Source organism: Bombina bombina, chromosome 2, assembly GCF_027579735.1.
Source record: "Bombina bombina isolate aBomBom1 chromosome 2, aBomBom1.pri, whole genome shotgun sequence".
NCBI lineage: Eukaryota > Metazoa > Chordata > Amphibia > Anura > Bombinatoridae > Bombina > Bombina bombina.
Window position 1 is genome coordinate 1,012,097,609 of NC_069500.1, and position 22,629 is coordinate 1,012,120,237.

General features: G+C 37.5%; 1 protein-coding gene across 1 annotated transcript in view; it reads left to right on the forward strand.

Moving 5' to 3' along the window:
* LOC128648152 (bifunctional heparan sulfate N-deacetylase/N-sulfotransferase 3-like) overlaps window positions 1–22,629 on the forward strand; it is a 444,424-nt gene that overhangs the window by 351,437 nt on the left and 70,358 nt on the right. Inside the window, exon 7 of the mRNA XM_053700810.1 lies at window positions 19,782–19,878. Coding sequence (XP_053556785.1) covers window positions 19,782–19,878 — 97 coding nt within the window. The remainder of the gene's footprint in view (window positions 1–19,781; window positions 19,879–22,629) is intronic.

Here is a 22,629-nt window from a genome sequence, read left to right on the forward strand (position 1 = left end):
TAGGGGGGTGTTAGTGTTAGGGTTAGACTTAGCTTTAGGGGTTAATACATTTATTATAGTAGCGGTGAGCTCCGGTCGGCAGATTAGGGGTTAATGTTTGAAGTTAGGTGTCGGCGATGTTAGGGAGGGCAGATTAGGGGTTAATACTATTTATTATAGGGTTAGTGATGCGGATTAGGGGTTAATAACTTTATAATAGTAGCGGTGCGGTCCGCTCGGCAGATTAGGGGTTAATAAGTGTAGGCAGGTGGAGGCGACGTTGTGGGGGGCAGATTAGGGGTTAATAAATATAATATAGGGGTGGGCAGTGTTAGGGGCAGCAGATTAGGGGTACATAAGTATAACGTAGGTGGCGGTCGGCAGATTAGGGGTTAAAAATTTTTTATCGAGTGGCGGCGATGTGGGGGGGGCCTCAGTTTAGGGGTACATAGGTAGTTTATGGGTGTTAGTGTACTTTAGAGTACAGTAGTTAAGAGCTTTATGAACCGGCGTTAGCCCAGAAAGCTCTTAACTACTGACTTTTTTCCTGCGGCTGGAGTTTTGTCGTTAGATGTCTAACGCTCACTTCAGCCACGACTCTAAATACCGGAGTTAGAAAGATCCCATTGAAAAGATAGGATACGCAATTTACGTAAGGGGATCTGCGGTATGGAAAAGTCGCGGCTGAAAAGTGAGCGTTAGACCCTATTTTGAGTGACTCCAAATACCGGAGTTTGCCTAAAACCAGCGTTAGGAGCCTCTAACGCTGGTTTTCACGGCTAACGCCAAACTCCAAATCTAGGCCGGTGAGTCCACGGAATCATCAATTACTGTTGGGAATCAATACCCAAGCTAGAGGACACAGATGATTAGGGAGGGACAAGACAGGTAACCTAAACAGAAGACACCACTGCTTGAAAAACCTTTCTCCCGCAAGAACCTCATTTGAGGCCAAAGAATCTAATTTGTAAAATTTTGATAAGGAATGCAGAGAAGACCAAGTTGCAGCCTTGCAAATCCATTTCACAGAAGCTTAATTTTTCAAAACCGAAGAAGAGACCGCCCTAGTGGAATGAGCTGTAATCCTCTCAGGAGACTGCTGCCCAGCAGTCTCATAAGCAAAACCAATTAAACTTCTCCACCAGAGGGAAAGAGAAGTAATAGAAGCTTTCTGACCCTTACCCTTCCCAGAGAAACAAACAAACATGACAGAAGACTGGAGAAATCCTTAGTCCTCTGTAAATAAAATCGTAGAGCATGCACAAATACCAAGTTGTGCAACAAACGTTATTCAGAAAAGAAGAACTACGACAAAGACGGTACAACAATTTCCTTAAATTTACTTAGAAAGGAACCTAACTTCGAAAAAAGGGCCACCCAATCAGTATGAAAGATAAGATAAGGCGAATCACACTGCAAAGCTGAGAGATCTGATACTCACCGAGCAGAAGCGATAGCAAAAACAAACAAAACCTTCCAAGATAACCATTAATATCTATGGAATGCAATGGCTCAAAAATAGCTTGCTGCAGATCTTTAAGAGCAAAAGTTAAGGCTCCCAGGAGGAGCAACAGACTTAAACACAGGCCTGATTCTAACCAAGGCCTGACAAAAGGATTGCACATTTGGCCCGTCCGACCAGAGGCTTATGCAGCAGGAAAAGATAATGCAGAAATCTGACAAAAATCTTACTCCAATTCCTGTAGAAAAGATAAAATTCTAATATTCCTACTCCAAGAATAGCCCTTACATTCACACCAATAAAGATATTTACACCATATTTTATGGTAAATCATCCTCGTAACAGACTTGCAAGCCTGAATCATGGTCCACTGTCCAACGTAGAAAAACCATGCTTAGACAGAACTAAGCATTCGATATCCAAGCAGTCAGCTTCAGAGAAATGAAAATTTGGATGAAAGAAGGGACCCTGAATCAGAAGGTCTTTCCTCAGAGGCAGTCTCCAAGGTGGAAAAGATTTAATCTCCACTAGGTCTTCATACCAGAACCTGTGAGGCCACGTAGGGACTACTAGAATTACCTATGCTCTCTCCTATTTGACACGAGCAATGACTCGTGGAAGGAGAGCAAATGGAGGAAACAGGTATGCCAGCCTCAAATCCCAAGGATCCATCAGAGCATCTATCTGAGCAGCCTGAGGATCTCTTGACTTCAAACCGAACCTTGGAAGCTTGGCATTTTGCCAAGACACCATCAGATCCAACTCCGGCACCGCCCATTTGAGGGTTAAGATGGAGAACACCTCCGGATGGAGTTCCCAGGATAAAAAGCCTATCTGCTTAGGAATCCACTTCCCAGTTGTCCTCTCCTGGAATGTGTATGGCAGATAAACAACAATTGTGAGCTTCCACCCACTGAACAATCCAGGTCACCTCCTACATGGCTAAGGAGCTCTGAGTTCCTCCCTGGTGGTTGATGTAAACCATAGAGGTGATAATGCCCTACTGGAACCAAGCTAAGGACAATAGAGGCCAAGCCTACAGAGCATTGTACATTGCTCTCAACTCTAAGATGTGAAAGAGGAGAGCAGACACTTCTGAGTCCATAATCCCTGCGCTGTAAACAAGACCCAGACTGCTTCCCAGCCCATCAGGTTGGCATCCATGGTCACATCACCCAGGGATGTCTCTAGAAGCACGTGCCCTGAGACAGATACTCCTGAGAAACCATTACGGGAGAGAATCTCTTGTAGACTTATCTAGATCTATCCTCTAAGACAGATCCAAATGTTTACCATTTTATGGAAAATAGCAAAGGTAATGATGTCCATGATAACCATTAGACTCAATTCCCTCCATTGAGTCACTGAAAAGAGAAAGTAAACTCAACTGCAGCTAGATCCCAACTCCCAACCTCCTGGTTTCAAGATGATTAAGCTATCTACCGGACCACTAGTGCTTGCCGAGGGCCGAACAGTAGACTGCAGAGAGAGAAAAAGGGACAATACACCACCCTTTTAGATAGAACAAGGGAAATCTCCAGATTCATTTCCCATCCATGGGAAAATAGATTGGACAAGATCTCTTGAAAAAGAGTCTTTGCACAAGGAAGATGACACCTGAAGCTATGTTGTCCAGAAAAACACCCTTGCAATACCCCAAGACCTAAAAAAACTTTCTAGGTGGACTCAGAAACTTGAGAAAATCCTGAATCATGGGAACAAAAAATACACATCCTTCAGGACTATGTTCGTTATAAACAGGACATCTTGACCAAAGGAGAATGGATACTACTTTGAAGGTCAGAACCAGAGAAACTTAAGGAAAATACCTAGATCCTTTTCCCAGATTTAGACTGGAAGTATTACTCTCAGAGAGAAAGGTCCTGAACCCAGTTCAAGAAATGCCTCTCATCATACCTGGATTGCAGATACTCTAGAAAGAGGAATCTGCTGTAGAAAAAAGGAAAGGAAAACTTTCCCTTAGTCTTACTCTCTTGACATGTGGTAGAAAAACCTTTTTTCACCCATAAAGTCAGAGGTAATGTGCCAGACCAAGTCCAAACAAGGTCCCATCTCCAAGTACTAACCAGGCCCAAACCTGCTAAGCTTCCGAGATCCGACTAGATTGGGCGCATTCAGGGTGGAGTGGCCATAGGCCTTGAAATGTAACGCCAGAAGCGTGGATTTGGACAAAACATAAAATATTAAACCTCCAAGTGTAGAACTATAAAGCCTAGGCTGTACCACTAACCTACAGGTAGGCTTCTCAGCTGCCCAAGATTTCAGTCACAATGCCCGGCGGGCTAGTACTGCAAGTCTAATAAGACAAGGCCTTCTTCGAGTGAACAATTATAAGTCCAGCTTCTTATCCATGGATCCATAAGAGCAGCTACTGTCCATAGGGATTGAAGTTCTCTGAGCCAAAGTAGAAAAGCTCCCTTCAACTTAGGACACTGTGCATTTTAATGGAGTCAACAACAGAAAAATCATGTAAAGGATGGGAGACAGGGAGGATGGTATCCCTAGCTTCTCCTATTCCTGTGAAAATATTCAAGGCACAAAAAATCATATAAATGATAAAGTTTACAAAACTTTTCAAGGTTGACAATGACAGGGGTATCAATGTCATCCAAGAAGCTAAAACCTCCTATAACAGTACATGAGGTGTGCAAGCATTCATCTGATGGAGATGACTTCAGCATCAAATGAAGGAATTATACTGTCCAAATCTGAGATTTCACCCTTTTAATTAATGGTGAATCCTCTTCACTAGACTTAGGAGAGAGAAAAAACCTGCGTATCAAAAAGTGGAGCAGAAATCTTACTATCTTAACTTTAAATGTCCTCTTGCATTTTCCCTATAGGAAGGAAAAAACAGACCAAGCCACAGCTACCGCAGAGCATACCTGAGCTGCCAATTCTGTATGCAAAAACACTCCTCCTGGAGATAGTGAGGAACCTCAGGGCACTGCATGTGATGCCATAAAGTCTTGGGACATTCAAGGAGAAAACTGTGGCATTGCCATAACAGTATCATCCTGGGAGACATAAAACTCATAGTAAATGACCTCTTGGTAACATCTAACTGTACTATTCATCACTGTTGCTAAACAAACAGCACAGAAACATAAATATTTTATTCACTCAAAATGTTCAAACTGAGATGCACAGATCTTACAGAACCACAATTGTTCTTTAAGAACATTAATTTGTCTAAGCATTTGTCCAAACACCCTGAACACAAGCCCCACATAAAATCAATGATAAACTTGTATTATATATCAGAGAGAAGTATCTCACAAAATATATAGCTCTTAAGGGGTTCAACTCTCTAACCTATCCCAGGCGAGATAGTTACTATTAAGTTAGCAAAGAATTTATAAAAATTTAATAATGCAGGGATGAAAAAAGAAAACGTGTCATTCTCATCAGAAAAGCATCAAGAGCGAGGAATGTCTTATTTTCATAAAAATCACTAAAATCAATGATAAACTCTTTTTATATATCAGCTACAACATAGCAGAATAAAAATGCCTTTCCACTCTCAGTTTTCGGAGAGAGAGGCGGTGTTCAATCCCCAACAATGGCGCTGCTCTTCACTGAGAAGAAGGAGGCGGAGCCACAATCATACTGGGAAGAAGCACGCTTAACTCTTTATAGTAAATACCAAAATCCCAGTAACCAACAGTGAGAGACATACGGGGCAATAAGGAACAACAATCATGAGACCATAAGCCCCTGTAGCTCCAGGGAGACATAAGGGTCTTCGCAGAAAAAACAGCAATTAAATCCCATATGAATGGTGCCTAACATAAAAAGCGCCCTTCTTCTAAAAATTTCCATTCGAGATACAGCTCGACATAGGCATTAATCCATTTATACATAGGCCTTTCTGTTAATAAAATACAGAATCTTTCTCCCTGAGTTAAAATAATACTGTCCCAAATAGAGAGTTAACTCATTCCTGTCCTGAAGGAGATTAACCCTTATTCTCATGTCACAAGTTATATAGTACCTGTTCACTGGCATAAAAAAACCTCCTGAAGGATTATGTGTCCCCAAGAAATTGCAGGTTAAAGCAATAGATGGTTAACTTTACCTGTAGGTATCTTGTCTTAACCCCTTCAGTGCCAGCCTTCTAACCCCAGAGGACAAAAGGCACTTACCTGCTCATCCAACTGTCCGGCAGGGAGACAGCACACAAGAATGCTGCTTTTTAGAGAGGCCTGTGGAAACAGAAAGATCAGAGTAAACCTACACAGGCTTTCTATACAAGGTCAGCAACATGTCAGGAAAAAACGCAGTGAGGCCCACCTCACAAGTTCCCAACTGTTTAAAAGCTACCACTGCCCTACTGAAGAGACTAACATGGAGTACAGCTAGACCCAATCTTGAGAGGAAAGATCAGAGCAAACCTACTCTGGCTTTCAAAATAATAAAATCTTGACTGAAGTGAAATAAATCCAATCTTCTTCAGACACCAAAAACTTCAACTCCTCCTTGCACTGAAGACAAAGAGAATGACTGGTTGTTGTGGGAAGGGAAGTGATACTTAACAGCTTTGCAGTGGTGCTCTTTGCCTCCTCCTGCTGGCCAGGAGTGATATTCCCTACAGTAATTGATGATTCCGTAGACTCACCGTGCCTTAAGAAAGAAAGATAGATAATCCCTTTTTTTACCATTCCCCAGTTTTGCATGAACAACACTGTTATAGAAATACACTGTGTGCAGAATTATTAGGCAAATGAGTATTTTGACCACATCATCCTCTTTATGCATGTTGTCTTACTCCAAGCTGTATAGGCTCGAAAGCCTACTACCAATTAAGCATATTAGGTGATGTGCATCTCTGTAATGAGAAGGGGTGTGGTCTAATGACATCAACACCCTATATCAGGTGTGCATAATTATTAGGCAACTTCCTTTCCTTTGGCAAAATGGGTCAAAAGAAGGACTTGACAGGCTCAGAAAAGTCAAAAATAGTGAGATATCTTGCAGAGGGATACAGCACTCTTAAAATTGCAAAGCTTCTGAAGCGTGATCATCGAACAATCAAGCGTTTCATTCAAAATAGTCAACAGGGTCGCAAGAAGCGTGTGGAAAAACCAAGGCGCAAAATAACTGCCCATGAACTGAGAAAAGTCAAGCGTGCAGCTGCCAAGATGCCACTTGCCACCAGTTTGGCCATATTTCAGAGCTGCAACATCACTGGAGTGCCCAAAAGCACAAGGTGTGCAATACTCAGAGACATGGCCAAGGTAAGAAAGGCTGAAAGACGACCACCACTGAACAAGACACACAAGCTGAAACGTCAAGACTGGGCCAAGAAATATCTCAAGACTGATTTTTCTAAGGTTTTATGGACTGATGAAATGAGAGTGAGTCTTGATGGGCAAGATGGATGGGCCCGTGGCTGGATTGGTAAAGGGCAGAGAGCTCCAGTCCAACTCAGACGCCAGCAAGGTGGAGGTGGAGTACTGGTTTGGGCTGGTATCATCAAAGATGAGCTTGTGGGGCCTTTTCGGGTTGAGGATGGAGTCAAGCTCAACTCCCAGTCCTACTGCCAGTTTCTGGAAGACACCTTCTTCAAGCAGTGGTACAGGAAGAAGTCTGCATCCTTCAAGAAAAACATGATTTTCATGCAGGACAATGCTCCATCACATGCGTCCAAGTACTCCACAGCGTGGCTGGCAAGAAAGGGTATAAAAGAAGAAAATCTAATGACATGGCCTCCTTGTTCACCTGATCTGAACCCCATTGAGAACCTGTGGTCCATCATCAAATGTGAGATTTACAAGGAGGGAAAACAGTACACCTCTCTGAACAGTGTCTGGGAGGCTGTGGTTGATGGTGAACAGATCAAAACACTGACAGAATCCATGGATGGCAGGCTTTTGAGTGTCCTTGCAAAGAAAGGTGGCTATATTGGTCACTGATTTGTTTTTGTTTTGTTTTTGAATGTCAGAAATGTATATTTGTGAATGTTGAGATGTTATATTGGTTTCACTGGTAAAAATAAATAATTAAAATGGGTATATATTTGTTTTTTGTTAAGTTGCCTAATAATTATGCACAGTAATAGTCACCTGCACATACAGATATCCCCCTAAAATAGCTATAACTAAAAACAAACTAAAAACTACTTCCAAAACTATTCAACTTTGATATTAATGAGTTTTTTGGGTTCATTGAGAACATGGTTGTTGTTCAATAATAAAATTAATCCTCAAAAATACAACTTGCCTAAAAATTCTGCACTCCCTGTATACTTTTTACCTCTGTACTTACCTTGTATCCAAGCTTCTGCAGACTGCCTCCTTATCTCAGAGCTTTTGACAGACTTGCATTTCAGGCAATTAGTGCTGACTCTTTAATAACTTCCCGTGCATGAGCACAATGTTATTTAAATGAAACACATGAACTAATGCCCTCTAGCTGTGAAAAAACCTGTCAAATGCATTCAGATCAGAGGTGGCCTTCAAGGTCTTAGAAATTAGCATATGAGCCTACCTAGGTTTAACTTTCAACTAAGAATACCAAGGGAAAACAAAGCAAATTTGAAGATAAAAGTAAATTAGAAAGTGTTTTAAATTTGCATGCCCTATCTGAATCATGAATGTTTAATTTGGACTTTACTATCCATTTAAACTCAAGAAATTTCTATTATGCATATGAAAGAGGACAATTTAAATGGATAGACAGTCCAAAATTGAAATGTGCATAGGTAAATTTCAATTTTAAATAGAAACATTTTTGCAATATACTTTTATTAGCAAAAATGCATCTAGCAAAGTTGATACTGTTTTTTCAGCAGCATAAATACATATGCTGTTTGGGCCTGTGCACCAGTATTTAAGGTCACAGAGCTAAGGGTGGCATGTATTATGCCTGTGAAGACTTAGGGCTCCATTTATGAAGCTGCAAAAGTGTTTTAGACCTCTGCTACTTAACATCTCTGCCACCTCGTGGATTACATCATCATCCTATCCAGATGTGGGCCTCCATTACATATAGAGCGTTGCTGCAAAACCCGTCGACGCCAGATTTTGCGCGATTTTGGTATTACATATACGGCGTAGCATACAAGTTATGGCCGTATATTTCACCCGTCGCTGAGTATGGGAGCACCATAACTCCTGAAAATGCCTGCAAAAATAAACTAACACCTAACGCATGCGCAATGTCTATCTACCTGTCAACCGCAATCCCCCACCGCAATAACTAATAAACTGTATTAACCCCTAAACCGCCATAGCCCACACCTCAATTAACCTATTCTAGTATTAACCCCTAAACCGCCATATAGCCTATTAAATGTATTAACCCCTAATCTGTCGCCACTATAATAAAGTTATTAACCCCTAACCCTAACACCCCCCTAACTTAAAAATTATTTAAATAAATCTTAATAAAATTAATATTATTAACTAAATTATTCCTATTTAAAACTAAATACTTACCTATAAAATAAACCCTAAGATAGCTACAATATAATTAAATAAATGACCTGGGTCACCAGAGGGCGCTCACTATGCACAACATATGAAATATAATAAAAAATTAGCAACATATACTCATAACAATAGTGTTTTGTATAAACGCTGCTATAAGACTAAACAATTGTACAGTAACAATTATTAATAATGGAAAGGGGAATCTCATTAAATGGCGTTAGATTCAATGTCCATGTGTGGTTGGCAAGATGTAAATGTAGATTCCTTGAGGTCCTGTGAATCCAAATCGGTCCCCAGGCTAGGAAAACTTTCCCACGGCTGCACTCTCCACGCCAATCCCAGAAAGGAAACGTGTTTGCTGAGAAGATGAGAAAAAGAAGAGAGGCGCACAAATGTGTGTATCAATCGGTATAACTTGGCATACACTCCAAATATTGTGTGCACAGGGTACTCACAATTTAGCACAGCACACCAGTGTGCTTGTGGAAGCGGGCTGGCACTCAGAGCTGACCAGCTGGCTCTCTCCGGCTCTCTCCTGGAAATGACGGCTTTCCTGTATGATAGACTGTCTGGTAGTGGTATGCTTGTATTCAAACTCCAGGCTCAAGTTGTATTAAAACAAATTTAAAAACTTTTATTGCACAGGGTTGACAAGCACATAATGCAATTGGTACATAAAATATTGCTATGCGTTTCTCGGCCCTCCATATATTTTATATGCCTGATGAAACGGCCAGGAGTACCCTGTGCACACAATATTTGGAGTGTATGCCGAGTTATACCGATTGATACACACATTTGTGCGCCTCTCTTCTTTTTCTCATCTTCTCTACAATATAATTAATAATTACATTGTAGCTATTTTAGGATTTATTTTTATTTTACAGGCAACTTTGCATTTATTTTATCTAGGTACAATAGATAATAAATAGTTATTAACTATTTAATAGTTACCTAGTTAAAATAATTACAAATTTACCTGTAAAATAAAACCTAACCTAAGTTACATTTACAACTAACACTACACTATCATTAAATTAATTAAATAAATTAACTACAATTACCTAAAATTAAATACAATAAAATAAAATAAACTATAGTACAAAAAAAACAAACACTAAATTACAGAAAATAAAAAAATTACAAGAAGTTTAAACTAATTACACCTAATCTAAGCCCCCCATATAAAATAAAAAAGCCCCCAAAATAATAAGATGCCCTACCCTATACTAAATTACATATAGCCCTTAAAAGGGCTTTATGCGGGGCATTGCCCCAAAGTAATCAGCTCTTTTACCTGTAAAAAAAGAAATACACCCCCCCAACATTAAAACCCACCACCCACACCCAACCTTACTCTAAAACCCACCCAATCCCCCTTAAAAAAACAAAAGACCTAACACTACCCCATTGAAGATCACCCTACCTTGAGCCGTCTAGAAGTCTTCATCCGATCCGGGCACAAGTGGTCCTCCAGCTGGGCAGAAATCTTCATTCGATCCGGGCAGAAGAGCTCCTCCATCCGGGCAGAAGTCTTCATCCAAGCGGCACCTTCTATCTTCTTCCATCCGAAGAGGAGCGGCTCCATCTTGAAGACATCCGACGCGGAGCATCCTTCCTGGCCGACGGACTAATGACGAATGAAGGTTCCTTTAAATGACAACATCCAAGATGGCGTCCCTTGAATTCCAATTGGCTGATAGGATTCTATCAGCCAATCGGAATTAAGGTAGGAAAAATCCTATTGGCTGATGCAATCAGCCAATCGGATTGAAGTTCAATCCCAATTGACTGATCCAATTAGCCAATAGGATTGAGCTCGCATTCTATTGACTGATTGGAACAGTCTTCAAGATGGAGCCGCTCCTCGTCGGATGGAAGAAGATAGAAGATGCCGCTTGGATGAAGACTTCTGCCCAGATGGAGGACCTCTTCTGCCCGGATCGGATGAAGACTTCTGCCCGGCTGGGTGAAGACGGCTCAAGGTAGGGTGATCTTCAATGGGGTAGTGTTAGGTTTTTTTAAGGGGGGATTGGGTGGGTTTTAGAGTAAGGTTGGGTGTGGGTGGTGGGTTTTAATGTGGGGGGTGTATTTCTTTTTTTACAGGTAAAAGAGCTGATTACTTAGGGGCAATGCCCCGCAAAAAGCCCTTTTAAGGGCTATTTGTAATTTAGTATAGGGTAGGGCATTTTATTATTTTGGGGGACTTTTTTATTTTGTTAGGGGGCTTAGATTAGGTGTAATTAGTTTAAACTTCTTGTAATTTTTTCTGTAATTTAGTGTTTGTTTTTTGTACTATAGTTTATTTTATTTAATTGTATTTAATTTTAGGTAATTGTAGTTAATTAATTTAATTAATTTAATGATAGTGTAGTGTTAGGTGTAATTGTAACTTAGGTTAGGTTTTATTTTACAGGTAAATTTGTAATTATTTTAACTAGGTAGCTATTAAATAGTTATTAACTATTTAATAGCTATTGTTCCTAGTTAAAATAAATACAAAGCTGCCTGTAAAATAAAAATAAATCCTAAAATAGCTACAAAGTAATCATTAATTATATTGTAGCTATCTTAGGGTTTATTTTATAGGTAAGTATTTAGTTTTAAATATGAATAATTTAGTTAATAATAGTAATATTATTTAGATTTATTTAAATAATATTTAAGTTAGGGGGGTGTTAGGGTTAGGGTTAGACTTAGGTTTAGGGTTAATAACTTTATTATAGTGGCGGCGACGTTGGCGGCGGCAGATTAGGGGTTAATACATTTAATAGCCTATGTGGGCTATGGCGGTTTAGGGGTTAATACTAGGATAGGTTAATTGCGTTGTGGGCTATGGCGGTTTAAGGGTTAATAATTAGGCTTATTGCGTTGTGGGGGGTTGTCGGTCTAGGGGTTAATACATTTATTATTAGTAGTGAGAGGGGGGATTGCGGATATAGGGGTTTTACGTGTTGGGCTATTTTTGGGAGGCAGGTTAGACTGTTACGGGAGATTTGATATTTCCTTACTTTTCTTAGGCGCCGGCAGTTTCTAAAGTGCCGTAAGTCACTATCGACTCCAGAAATTTGTAGTTACGCTCATTTCTGGACATCGCTAGCTTATCAGACTTACTGCACTTTAGGAACTGCCGGCGGGGTATATGTAATACCCCGATGTGCGAGGTTAAATTACGGGCGGCGCAGGTTCCCACGCTTGCGCCGAAACCTGAGCCGTATATGGGATCGTGCCCCTGTTCGGGATGACTGACAAACTCTGCTCTTATGCAAATAGTTGTGCAAATGCAGGGGTTATGGCATCATAAACATATGCTTGTGCAATGATTACTGCAGGCAGTAAATGCTACCGGCTCTCTGAGATACTGAAAGGACAGTTTCCCTGGAGTAAACCCTGTTCACCTGGCATTTCATAAATGGTGGCCTTATTTATGTCATATAAGTCACTAATGACTCTTTGAGAAGGTGTAAAGTTTGAATACAGGTGCACAGGGTGCTCACAGCATATGTGCATATGTCACTTGAAGCATTTTTGCTAATGCAAAACTTATTCTATTTAAAATGGGGGGGGGGGGGGTAAAATATCAATTTTAATCTTTCTATCCCTTTAAGTATGTTAAACAATTTTTTTTTTTCTTTAGTGCCAAGCCCCATAAGCATATCAAATGGTTATTTTTCTACACAGTATCAGTATACATTACAATTAACTTTTTTAAATGCAACATCATTATTTTTAATGTCCCAATCAATTTATGTTGATTAATGCAACTATGCTTTAACATAGAGATTCTGAAAGTGTGAATCAGATTTGGATACCCCTGCTCTTAAGAGTCATCGAAGCATATTTAACAACTACATTTCCAGCTTTTACTTTGCATACAGCAAAATAGATGGAAATATCTTATATAGCACAGTTTTGAAAAGCTGAATCTTTTCACAATATCATTTGTTAACTAAATATCATCATTAAGATAAACATGATTGTATCTTTATTAGTTAGAATAAAATGTCATCAAAATTGTGATCTGTGGTTCAAACAGGTCCATGTAACCAAGTCGATGTTAATGTACTGATTGATTTTGAGCTTTAGAATCTTCAGAACTTTTCAGTTAAAATATAAATACACATAGATGAATTACATCTTTGAATAGAAACATACTGTATTTGCTATATACATGTACTGGCAAAAAAATGCTCCTATTAAAAGTTATCACTGTTTTAGTGTTAACATTTTTCTCTGCATGTACATGTGAAGCATAACATGATATTCTCATTGCGCAATCATTTTAAATATTGCAGTTGCTCAGATCGCCAGTGGGGCTTGTATCATATCAGCCATTAACAAGTTGAGTCATTACCACATGATACAAGCATGTTAGGCTATTTGAGCAAGTGATGTGTTTTAAATGCTGGTGCATGAAGCATACTTAAATACACCTTTGGAACAGCTATAGATTTTATTTGAAGCATTTTTGCCAATACAAGTATAGTGCAAAAATGTTTCCATGTGCATTTCAATTTTGGCTAGAATGTCTCTTTAAGAGGACATTTGAGTATCTCCAGCTATGTAGGTTGTGTTCACTATAGACACAAAGGGGTAGATTTATTAAAGGTTGAGTGGACATGATTTGCTGTAGCGAATCATGTCCACTCGACCTCGCTAAATGCCGACAGTATACACTGTCAGCATTTAACATTGCACAAGCATTTCTTGTAAAATACTTGTGCAATGCTGCACCCTGCACACTCGAGGCAAATCAGCCGCTAGCAGGGGGTTTCAATCATCCCGATCGTATTAGATCGGGATAATTTCAGTCTGCCACCTAAAAGGTGGCAGAGAAATTAAGGGGCAGCGGTCTTACGATGGACATAGAAATCCACATCCGCTGCTTAATAAATCTACCCCTTAGAGCTAATTTTATTGGTCCATGAGTATAGTGGTTCGGATATGTTTTGTTTAGAAGAAAATGTATGTTTTTTTTAATTACTGATACAGCACAAAGATTGAGCTTCGTTTAAGTCAAAATATTTGTTTAGACTATGAACTTGAACTTTTCATTCATTTTTTTTTTTCAGGAATACCTTTCAAACACAATTTTACAGCTTTATATTGTAGTGATGTTGCCTTGGGGATATAGTTCTCTAGAGTGACATGCAATGCAGCACATATGTTGTCATTCAGTGTTATGTTGGTTTTGATCTATGTATTTGAAAAGCACACATATGCAAGTCAACAGAAACAGACTGAACAGAGGAACTAGAATTATTATTATTAAAATGATACTGTGTATAAGGAATAAAGCATACATCACCCTACACGTTCTAAAAGATACCTTTTTGATGAACTGCTAAAAAAGTATACGTCAGGTGAAGATATTTACAAATGTCAAAGCCTCTTATTTATACAACTTATCGTTTATAAGAACTCTAACTTATAGACAATATTTATTAAAAGGCCATTTAAACAAAGAGCTAAAAGAGCAATTTCATTTTTAAAAAGATCTTCTTAAGCAGTTAGACATACAGAGGCTCACCAACAAAGCTATTGCAATGACAACAAATACTGTAATATGCAACATGTATTGCTTTGATTTAATTTTAAACAGTTTATACTTAAAGGGGTATGAAACCCAAAAATATTCTTTAATGATTCTGATAGAGAACACAATTTTAAACAAATTTTATTTTACTTCTATTATGTAATGTGTTTTGTTCCTTGACATCCTTGGTTGAAAAGCACAGTAGGCTGCTGATTGGTGGTTGCATATATATGCCTTCTGTCATCGGTTTAATGATTGTGTTCATTTAGCTCCAAATAGTGAATTGCAGCTCCTTGATTAAAGGATACCAAAAGAAGGAAACAAAAATGTTAATTGAACTAAGTTGGAAAGCTGCTTAAAATGTATACTTTTCATGTACCATTAATATTTTGTATGCAAAAATGTTTTTTTTTTATTCTTTTTTTTTTTCTTTTAAATTTAAAGCTTTCTCCAATTCCTATATTATGCTATTGAAGGTGTTGTGTTTAAAGATTACACTCTGAGCTCAGCACCTTCTTTGTAAAACATTAATTCTGTGCATGTCACTTTTTTCTGCTTTCTACAACACAAGAAAGCAACACACAAAAATATGACCCCATAATTCCTTTTAAAATAATTAATTTCTTTATTAAGGGACATTTTCCTATTAAAAAAAATAATAATAAAAAATAAATAAATATATTTGGACTCATTGCAACAAAAACAAAGACACCTTGAAATAGCCTGTATCAATAATGCAATCAAATTACACATGATAATAAACATTTTCTGTGCCTTAATAAATCTATAACTTCTTCATGGTAGTTGGTATAATATTGTCACCGTGTGGATATATATTGTAACTACAACAAATACTATGCTTAAAGAGACACGTCATAATTCAGATAGAGCATGCAGTTTTAAGAGACTTTCCTATTTCCAATAATCAAATTGTGCAGTCTTTTTATATGCACACTTTCTGAGGCACAAACTCCTATTGAGCATGTGCAAAAGTTCACAGTGTATATGTATATGAGTCTGTTATTGCCTTATGGCTGTCACATGATACAGGGGCAAATCAAAGTAAATTTTGAAATGTGAGAAAAAAAAAATCATTCTTTTTATGATGCACGTGTTGGATATGCAATTTTACTGATTTTTGTTCCTTTAAATGGACATAAATATGCAAAATAAATGTCTCTAATGTGTTACATTGTTTTATTATTGCAATGTTGCTTACATATAATAATGTGTTTAACCATGCTAAGGGTTTAAACATATAGTTAAAGGGACACTGAACCCAAATTTTTTCTTTTGTAATTCAGAAAGAGCATGCAATTTTAAGCAACTTTCTAATTTATTCCTATTATCAATTTTTCTTCGTTCTCTTGCTATCTTTATTTGAAAAAGAAGGCATCTTAGATTTTTTTTTATTTCAGTACTCTGGACAGCACTTTTTATTGGTGGATGAATTTATCCACCAATCAGCAAGGACAACCCAGGTTGTTCACCAAAAATGGGCCGGCATCTAAACTTACATTCTTGCATTTCAAATAAAGATACCAAGAGAATGAAGAAAATTTGATAATAGGAGTAAATTAGAAAGTTGCTTAAAATGTCATGCTCAATCTGAATCATGAAATACATTTTTTGGGTACAGTGTCCCTTTAAAGTCAGCTTCAGAGTGGCAATACATTGCTGGGACCCATCTGAAGACAGCTGCTAAGGTAGTGACAAGCTAGCTCCCAGTAGTGCAACGCTTCTCCTCAGCTTACCTAAGTATGCTTTTCAACAAAGAATAGCAAAACTAAAGATTGTAACTCCCCATGAGAATAAGGCCCTCAATTCCTCCTGTATTTCCCTGTCAAATGTTGTCTCTTACAAGTTTTATTTATTTGTCAACTAATTGTGCCCATGGACAGTACTGTGGAATATCTTTGTGCTTTATTAAAAAAGTAAAATAATAATAATAATTATAAAGAAAATTTGATAACAGAAGTCATTTAAAATTGCATGCTCTACCTGACAACTCTTTTCGTTGAATTTGTATTGCTCTTGCAAAAGATGATATAAAAGTTGAAACATAGTGAGCATTATAGCAGGTTATTGTAGCTTATTTAGATTTTTTAAATGTTTTTTATTTCTAATAAACTCACTTGGTCTCCCTCATTGCATGAAGAAGTTGGAGTTGGACAGAAGTTGGTGTTTAATCCCTAGAGACCTGCGCCGCCAAGAAGAAATGTTGTCTGAGTTTTTTTCACTAATTCACGACTATTGTTGTCTCTTCTAAGTAGGCTGACCATATTGCCGCTTTAAGAAGGAACACATATGAAAAATACATATGTGAGGGTTCTTATACAAAACCATTTCTTTAAACAGCCCTGAAAACAGCCCTGACATATGTATTTTTCATATGTGTCCCTTTTTAAAGCGGCAATATGGTCAGCCTACTTCTAAGCAACAAAGACCACATGGGCATTTAATAAGATAAATTGCATAATTTGCTTGACAGGTTTAATATCCCCTTATTGTAAGTTGTCTTTTTGTGTTAGTTTGTTATTTCTCTTTAGTAATCTCAACCCAAATAGGTAAAACAGTCATGTTTAGTTTAGTGCTGTTAAACTAAACCTGATTTTCCCTTTGTACCATCATTTGCCTTTACCAACATATCAATCAAGTGTTTTTACTCTACAATAGGAAAAGATAACTTGATTTCTTTAATCTCAGGATTAGTTACTGATGTCTGTAATATTTTACCCTTTCTCATTTTGTGCTATATAACATTGTATTGTGTCTTGATGTCTTCTCCTTGGCATGTTGCCCTCTGCATTAGCCTATAGCAATAACAGTGAGGAAGAGCCACCCTCTCCAGTGGGCATGGAGGTTTTGGCACTATATCATGAATATTGATAACAGCTTAAAACATTGATAATAAAGGTTACAATAACTAGATACATGTAAAATAAAATTAAATGTCAAGCCTGTCACACCAGGTCATTATTCAGAAACATTAAATTCATTAGAGTTCAAATACTAAAACATTAAGTTAAAGATTAGTGGAGCTCAAAACTTTTAGAATTATTTTGCGTTAATATTACTCCAGTAATAATCCATACGGCTTCCATTTTTCCCACTAATATTCCAAGTCCAAAGTTATTTTTTATTGCTCAAGAGATAGTCTAGTGCACGCTTACATCTGCATTTGGATAGTGTGTAGACTTCTATGTGTGAAGTGAAATAGATGGATAAGGCTAAACTGATAGAGCAAAACAATCTGCTCAAGTAGTGAAATTCTTCATTTAGCCCTGTGCTATACTATTTCAATGAAACAAATATAAATAATGACATATGTATTTATATACACACACGCACATATACACACACAAACACAGACATGCACATATAACTTTGAATATCCAGCCCCTTCACATATACTCTATCCATTTAATTCCTCCACAAAACCTAATTTTCATGAATAAAGCGCTGTTTCGTAACTTAAATCCTTTATTTTTGCTATAGAAACTAGCAAGCAAAAATTGTTTACTCCAGGTCTCTAGAAGCAATATTTTGGATTGAGTTTGACTCACAACGTGTAATATGCACACATTGAGCACACTAATGGCACTTTGGCACTACCTAATAAAAGTAAAGGATGGGCTAAAAAATGTTTTGGCCGCATTAAAATGATTTAGTTAAAAATTGTAACCATCCTGTTTTAATACCATATTGTGCATTATTCATTACATGAAGTTGATGGCAAGATAATGCACCCCGAGCTAACAATTGCTAAGTGTAATCCAGTTTAAATAGATACAGTATGGCAGGAAAAATAATACAAATCAATACAGCAAACTAATATAAAGCAATGTCTGTCAAATAGGTGATACCGCATATAGGTAACTGAAAATAACATACAACAAGCTATACATAGTCCCAGGACAACCTTTTATGATCAAGTTGTCTGATTGTGGAAGTCACAAAGGTAATCACTTAGAGTTTCTATTCCATGGAATTACTTTTGTTGCCATCATGTCAACAAAAACAACTTAGTATAGTGGCTAGCAGTTCATGATATGCAGTTGCACATCCCATTGGATAACCAGTAGCCTAATCTACGGATGGGAAAGCCAAATTTATAACTTGATTGTACCACCGGTATAAGCCAATTATGTATCACTTGAAAGAGAGGTTGTCATATATTATCTAATACATCTAATGGATGAGAATCCCCACTAATTTCACCTATATATCTATCATTCGCATACAGTCTGGCTGATAATATGGTTACAATACTCTAGTCAGTTTTAGCTATGATTTAATAAATCCAGTGAGTGTAGTTACATGTGTATCTACATGAAAATCTACATTACTGGTAGTCTGATTTTCTAAGTAAGAGTGCAGATCTCACTATATATATATATGTATATATATAAGTATCAACAAGTAGGGACTGCACTCACTGGATTCAGTTCAAATAATACCTTATTTATTCAATGGTGACGTTTTGGGATACGCAAACCCCTTCCTCAGACCAAACGAAGGGGTTTGCGTACCCCGAAACGTCACCATTGAATAAATAAGGTATTATTTGAACTGAATCCAGTGAGTGCAGTCCCTGCTTGTTGATACTTATTGAAATTTTGACTGAGCACCCTGGTTGCTGACTATCTTTGAATTGTGCAGATACACAGTGGAAATATGTATATATATATATATATATATATATATATATATATATATAAATACATACAGTATATATATAATGTATAATATAAATATAAATATATATATATATATATATATATATATATATATATATACAGTATATATATTAATTTATTATTTTAGTTTATGGTCCAAAGGATAATTTGGTGATAAACTGTAGAGTGCTGCATTAGTATGTGGAGTCTGGCTGTGTAATATAGGATAACATAAATTGAATGTAGAATAATTAATCATTATATTGATTTTCAGTATACCCTGTCATCAGCATCTAAGTATGTAAAGATTTTGCTCACCATGCCAAAATGTAGGGCAGAATTGACTAGATTCTTAGATGGAATTTCTAAATGACATAAAGGATTCTCAAAGTAAAGGATCCTTTTAAAAAGATAAATAAATAAATAAATATAATCGTTTTTGTGCTAAATTGCTTTATATGCTTAGATAGGTATGTTCCTATCCAACAGTAAAGCTGTGGGAGTTGTCTTTATAATCAAGTAAACAACTGATACTTAAGTATCACTTGTGCATAAATATATATTTGATAGTTTCATTAGCACTTTCTTTATGCAAAAGTATTTTCGACTTGTTCATTTTAATGTCCCTTTAAGAAAAATAGACAAAGTTAACATTTGCCTTCATATTGTAGAATCCATGCGATGATAAGCGACATCGAGATATTTGGTCCAAAGAAAAAACGTGTGATCGTTTACCAAAATTCCTAGTTGTGGGACCACAGAAAACAGGTAACGCAATGAATGAATGTTTGAATGGTGGTTAATAGCACTTAAATATATCTACCTTTTTTTATTCAAGCATTATAAATGAACAATAGAAATGCATAAAAAAATAACATGTAAGTAGTTTTACAGTTTAACAATAAAATTATACCAGTTACGGGCTAGATTATGAGTGGAGTGATATTTAGAGCTCTCGCTTGCACGCTAACTGCGCTAGAAGCTTTTTGCATGCGTCGGGTAGCGCATGTATTACAAGTTGAAAGTAAAAAGTTTTCACTCACGGAAAGCGCAAAAAAAATGAACTTAGAATATCGACCATAGAAATCAAAAGAGAAAAAAAAAAAAAGGAAAAATCCTAGCACCCTACTCATGCCCTAACCAGAACGCATATTCTCAAGTGTGCTATCTGGACATAAAAAATATTTATATTTCACATTCCAATGTTTTTCACATAGCAGAATATGTTCTATTTATTAATAAATACATTCTCTCTCTCTCTCTCTCTCTCTATATATATATATATATATATATATATATATATATATATATATATATATATAATCCACAAATAGAACCCAGCACTCGCCCAACATAGCATCTCCCAGGGTGCTCCTCAAACCATAAGTATAATAGATCCACAACAGAAGGCACTCTCCGGTTTTAATAACGACTTTACTGCATTACAAAAATGTGGACGTTTTCGGGCATACACCCGTCCTCAGACATGAAATAATAAACAATCTTACCACCTTATAAGTGCTCGCCACCTTCATCCCAAGTATGTGCTGCTCTGCCGCACCCGGAAACTCTGCAGCATCCAACCAGTGCTACTGCGCATGCGCCAGCCGGGCTACGGAGCACCATCTGGGCAAACAAAAAAAGGCAATTTAAAAATACATGTATTACCATATACGAAACATGCAAACAGATTACAATCTAATTCTCAGAGTTTAACTGACAGGCAGTACGGCAGGAATTAACTAAGGCGGGCAATACAACTGCATAGAAAGGCTCACATAAGTACCCCTTAGAATGTAAATATAGATACAGTTTTCTGTTACTAATTCCTACCATTGATCATATAGTGTTAAGCACCAGGTTCAGGAGAGTACTTAGCGTCATCTATCAACTTTATAATACTTTGTTTATAAGGGATATATATAAGTGGATGTAACTAAATATCACCCTCAGTCTGGGCTATATGTTATGATCACTAGGCATAGAGAAAACAAATTATCTGGCAACATTACAGATAATAATACCACTGAAATAGTAGCATCAGCACCAGATGACTTAGGCATACAATTGAATGCTGGCATGGCTACACGTTCAAAAAACGGGCGTGGAGGAGACCACACACAAGACGAGGCAGACATAAGAGCAAGGGGAAGACCTACCAGGTATTGGAGGAGACACTAAAGGACATCATGAATCTCAGTAGCTATCAACTAACAGAGCCTGAGAGACGGGTACTGATGAAAGGTTTCAAGTTTATACCAACTACTAAGATTGACGATTTTTTTTTTATATACTGTATACAAATTCAAAAGACAGCTATCTTTGAAGGAATTCTTTTGTTCAAGGGAAGACAATTTTGATAGGTTCAGGAAAAAGGGTACATTTGACCCCAAAAGTACTAAATCAAGCATCAATATGTTTACTAGATTGGTGGAACATGAGCTATATGAGAATGTGTACAATGATAACACTGTACATCGGAACAACCTGAATCGTGAGGAGAGAAATGCACTGAAAAACCTAAAGGAGAACCATCAACTTGTTATCAGGGAAGCAGATAAGGGGGGTGCCCTTTTCCTGCAGGATTATAAGGACTATCGGCATGAGATCATGTCTCAACTTTCTGATATACATACCTATCGTAAGCTTCCAACTGATCCCACCAAAGAATTCAAGAAGCATATCGATGATTACATCTTGTCTGCTATGTAATTGGACTTTTTATCTAAATCTTTGGGTGAGTTTATGATGGTGGAATTTCCCATCATTTCAGTAATCTACACACTCCCCAAAGTGCATAAAGATCCTAAGTGTCCTCCTGGGTGACCCATAGTGTCCTCAAGGGGATCCCTATTACAACCCATAGCCACCTACTTGGATGTACCTTAGCCCGGCCGGCACATTACTGGTTGGACGCTGCAGAGTTTCCGGATGCAGCAGAGCAGCACATACTTCGGATAAAGGTGGGGAGCACTTATAAGGTGGTAAGATTGTTTGTTATTTCATGTCTGAGGACAGGTGTATGCCCAAAAACATTCCCATTGTTGTAATGCAGTAAAGTCGTTATTAATACCGGAGAGTGCCTTCTGTTGTTGATCTATTATATATATATATATATATATATATATATATATATATATATATATATATATATATACACACACACACACACACACAGAAGCTGCACCCAGGTGGTAAATCACCATAGAACAGGCTAACAATGGTATTGAGCTGGTTGTTTTTTCCTGTGAGTGTACTTCTCTCTGTGTGTATTGAGTCTCCCTATGGGAAAAAGGGGAAACCAGACTTGGACTCCTTGCTCAGTGTGCTTAGAGGAATATGGCTACACCTCACTGATGAGGCCCAATGAAGGCCGAAATGATCATCTGGGGTTGCTGTGTTTCTGGTTCAGAGAGGAATTGCTTGGTATTTCGGTGCTGGACTGACCATAATAGTCGGGATCAGACTGATATACTACAGGAAAGTTCTGCTCTGTGAAAAGCATTATGGGGCTAAAAG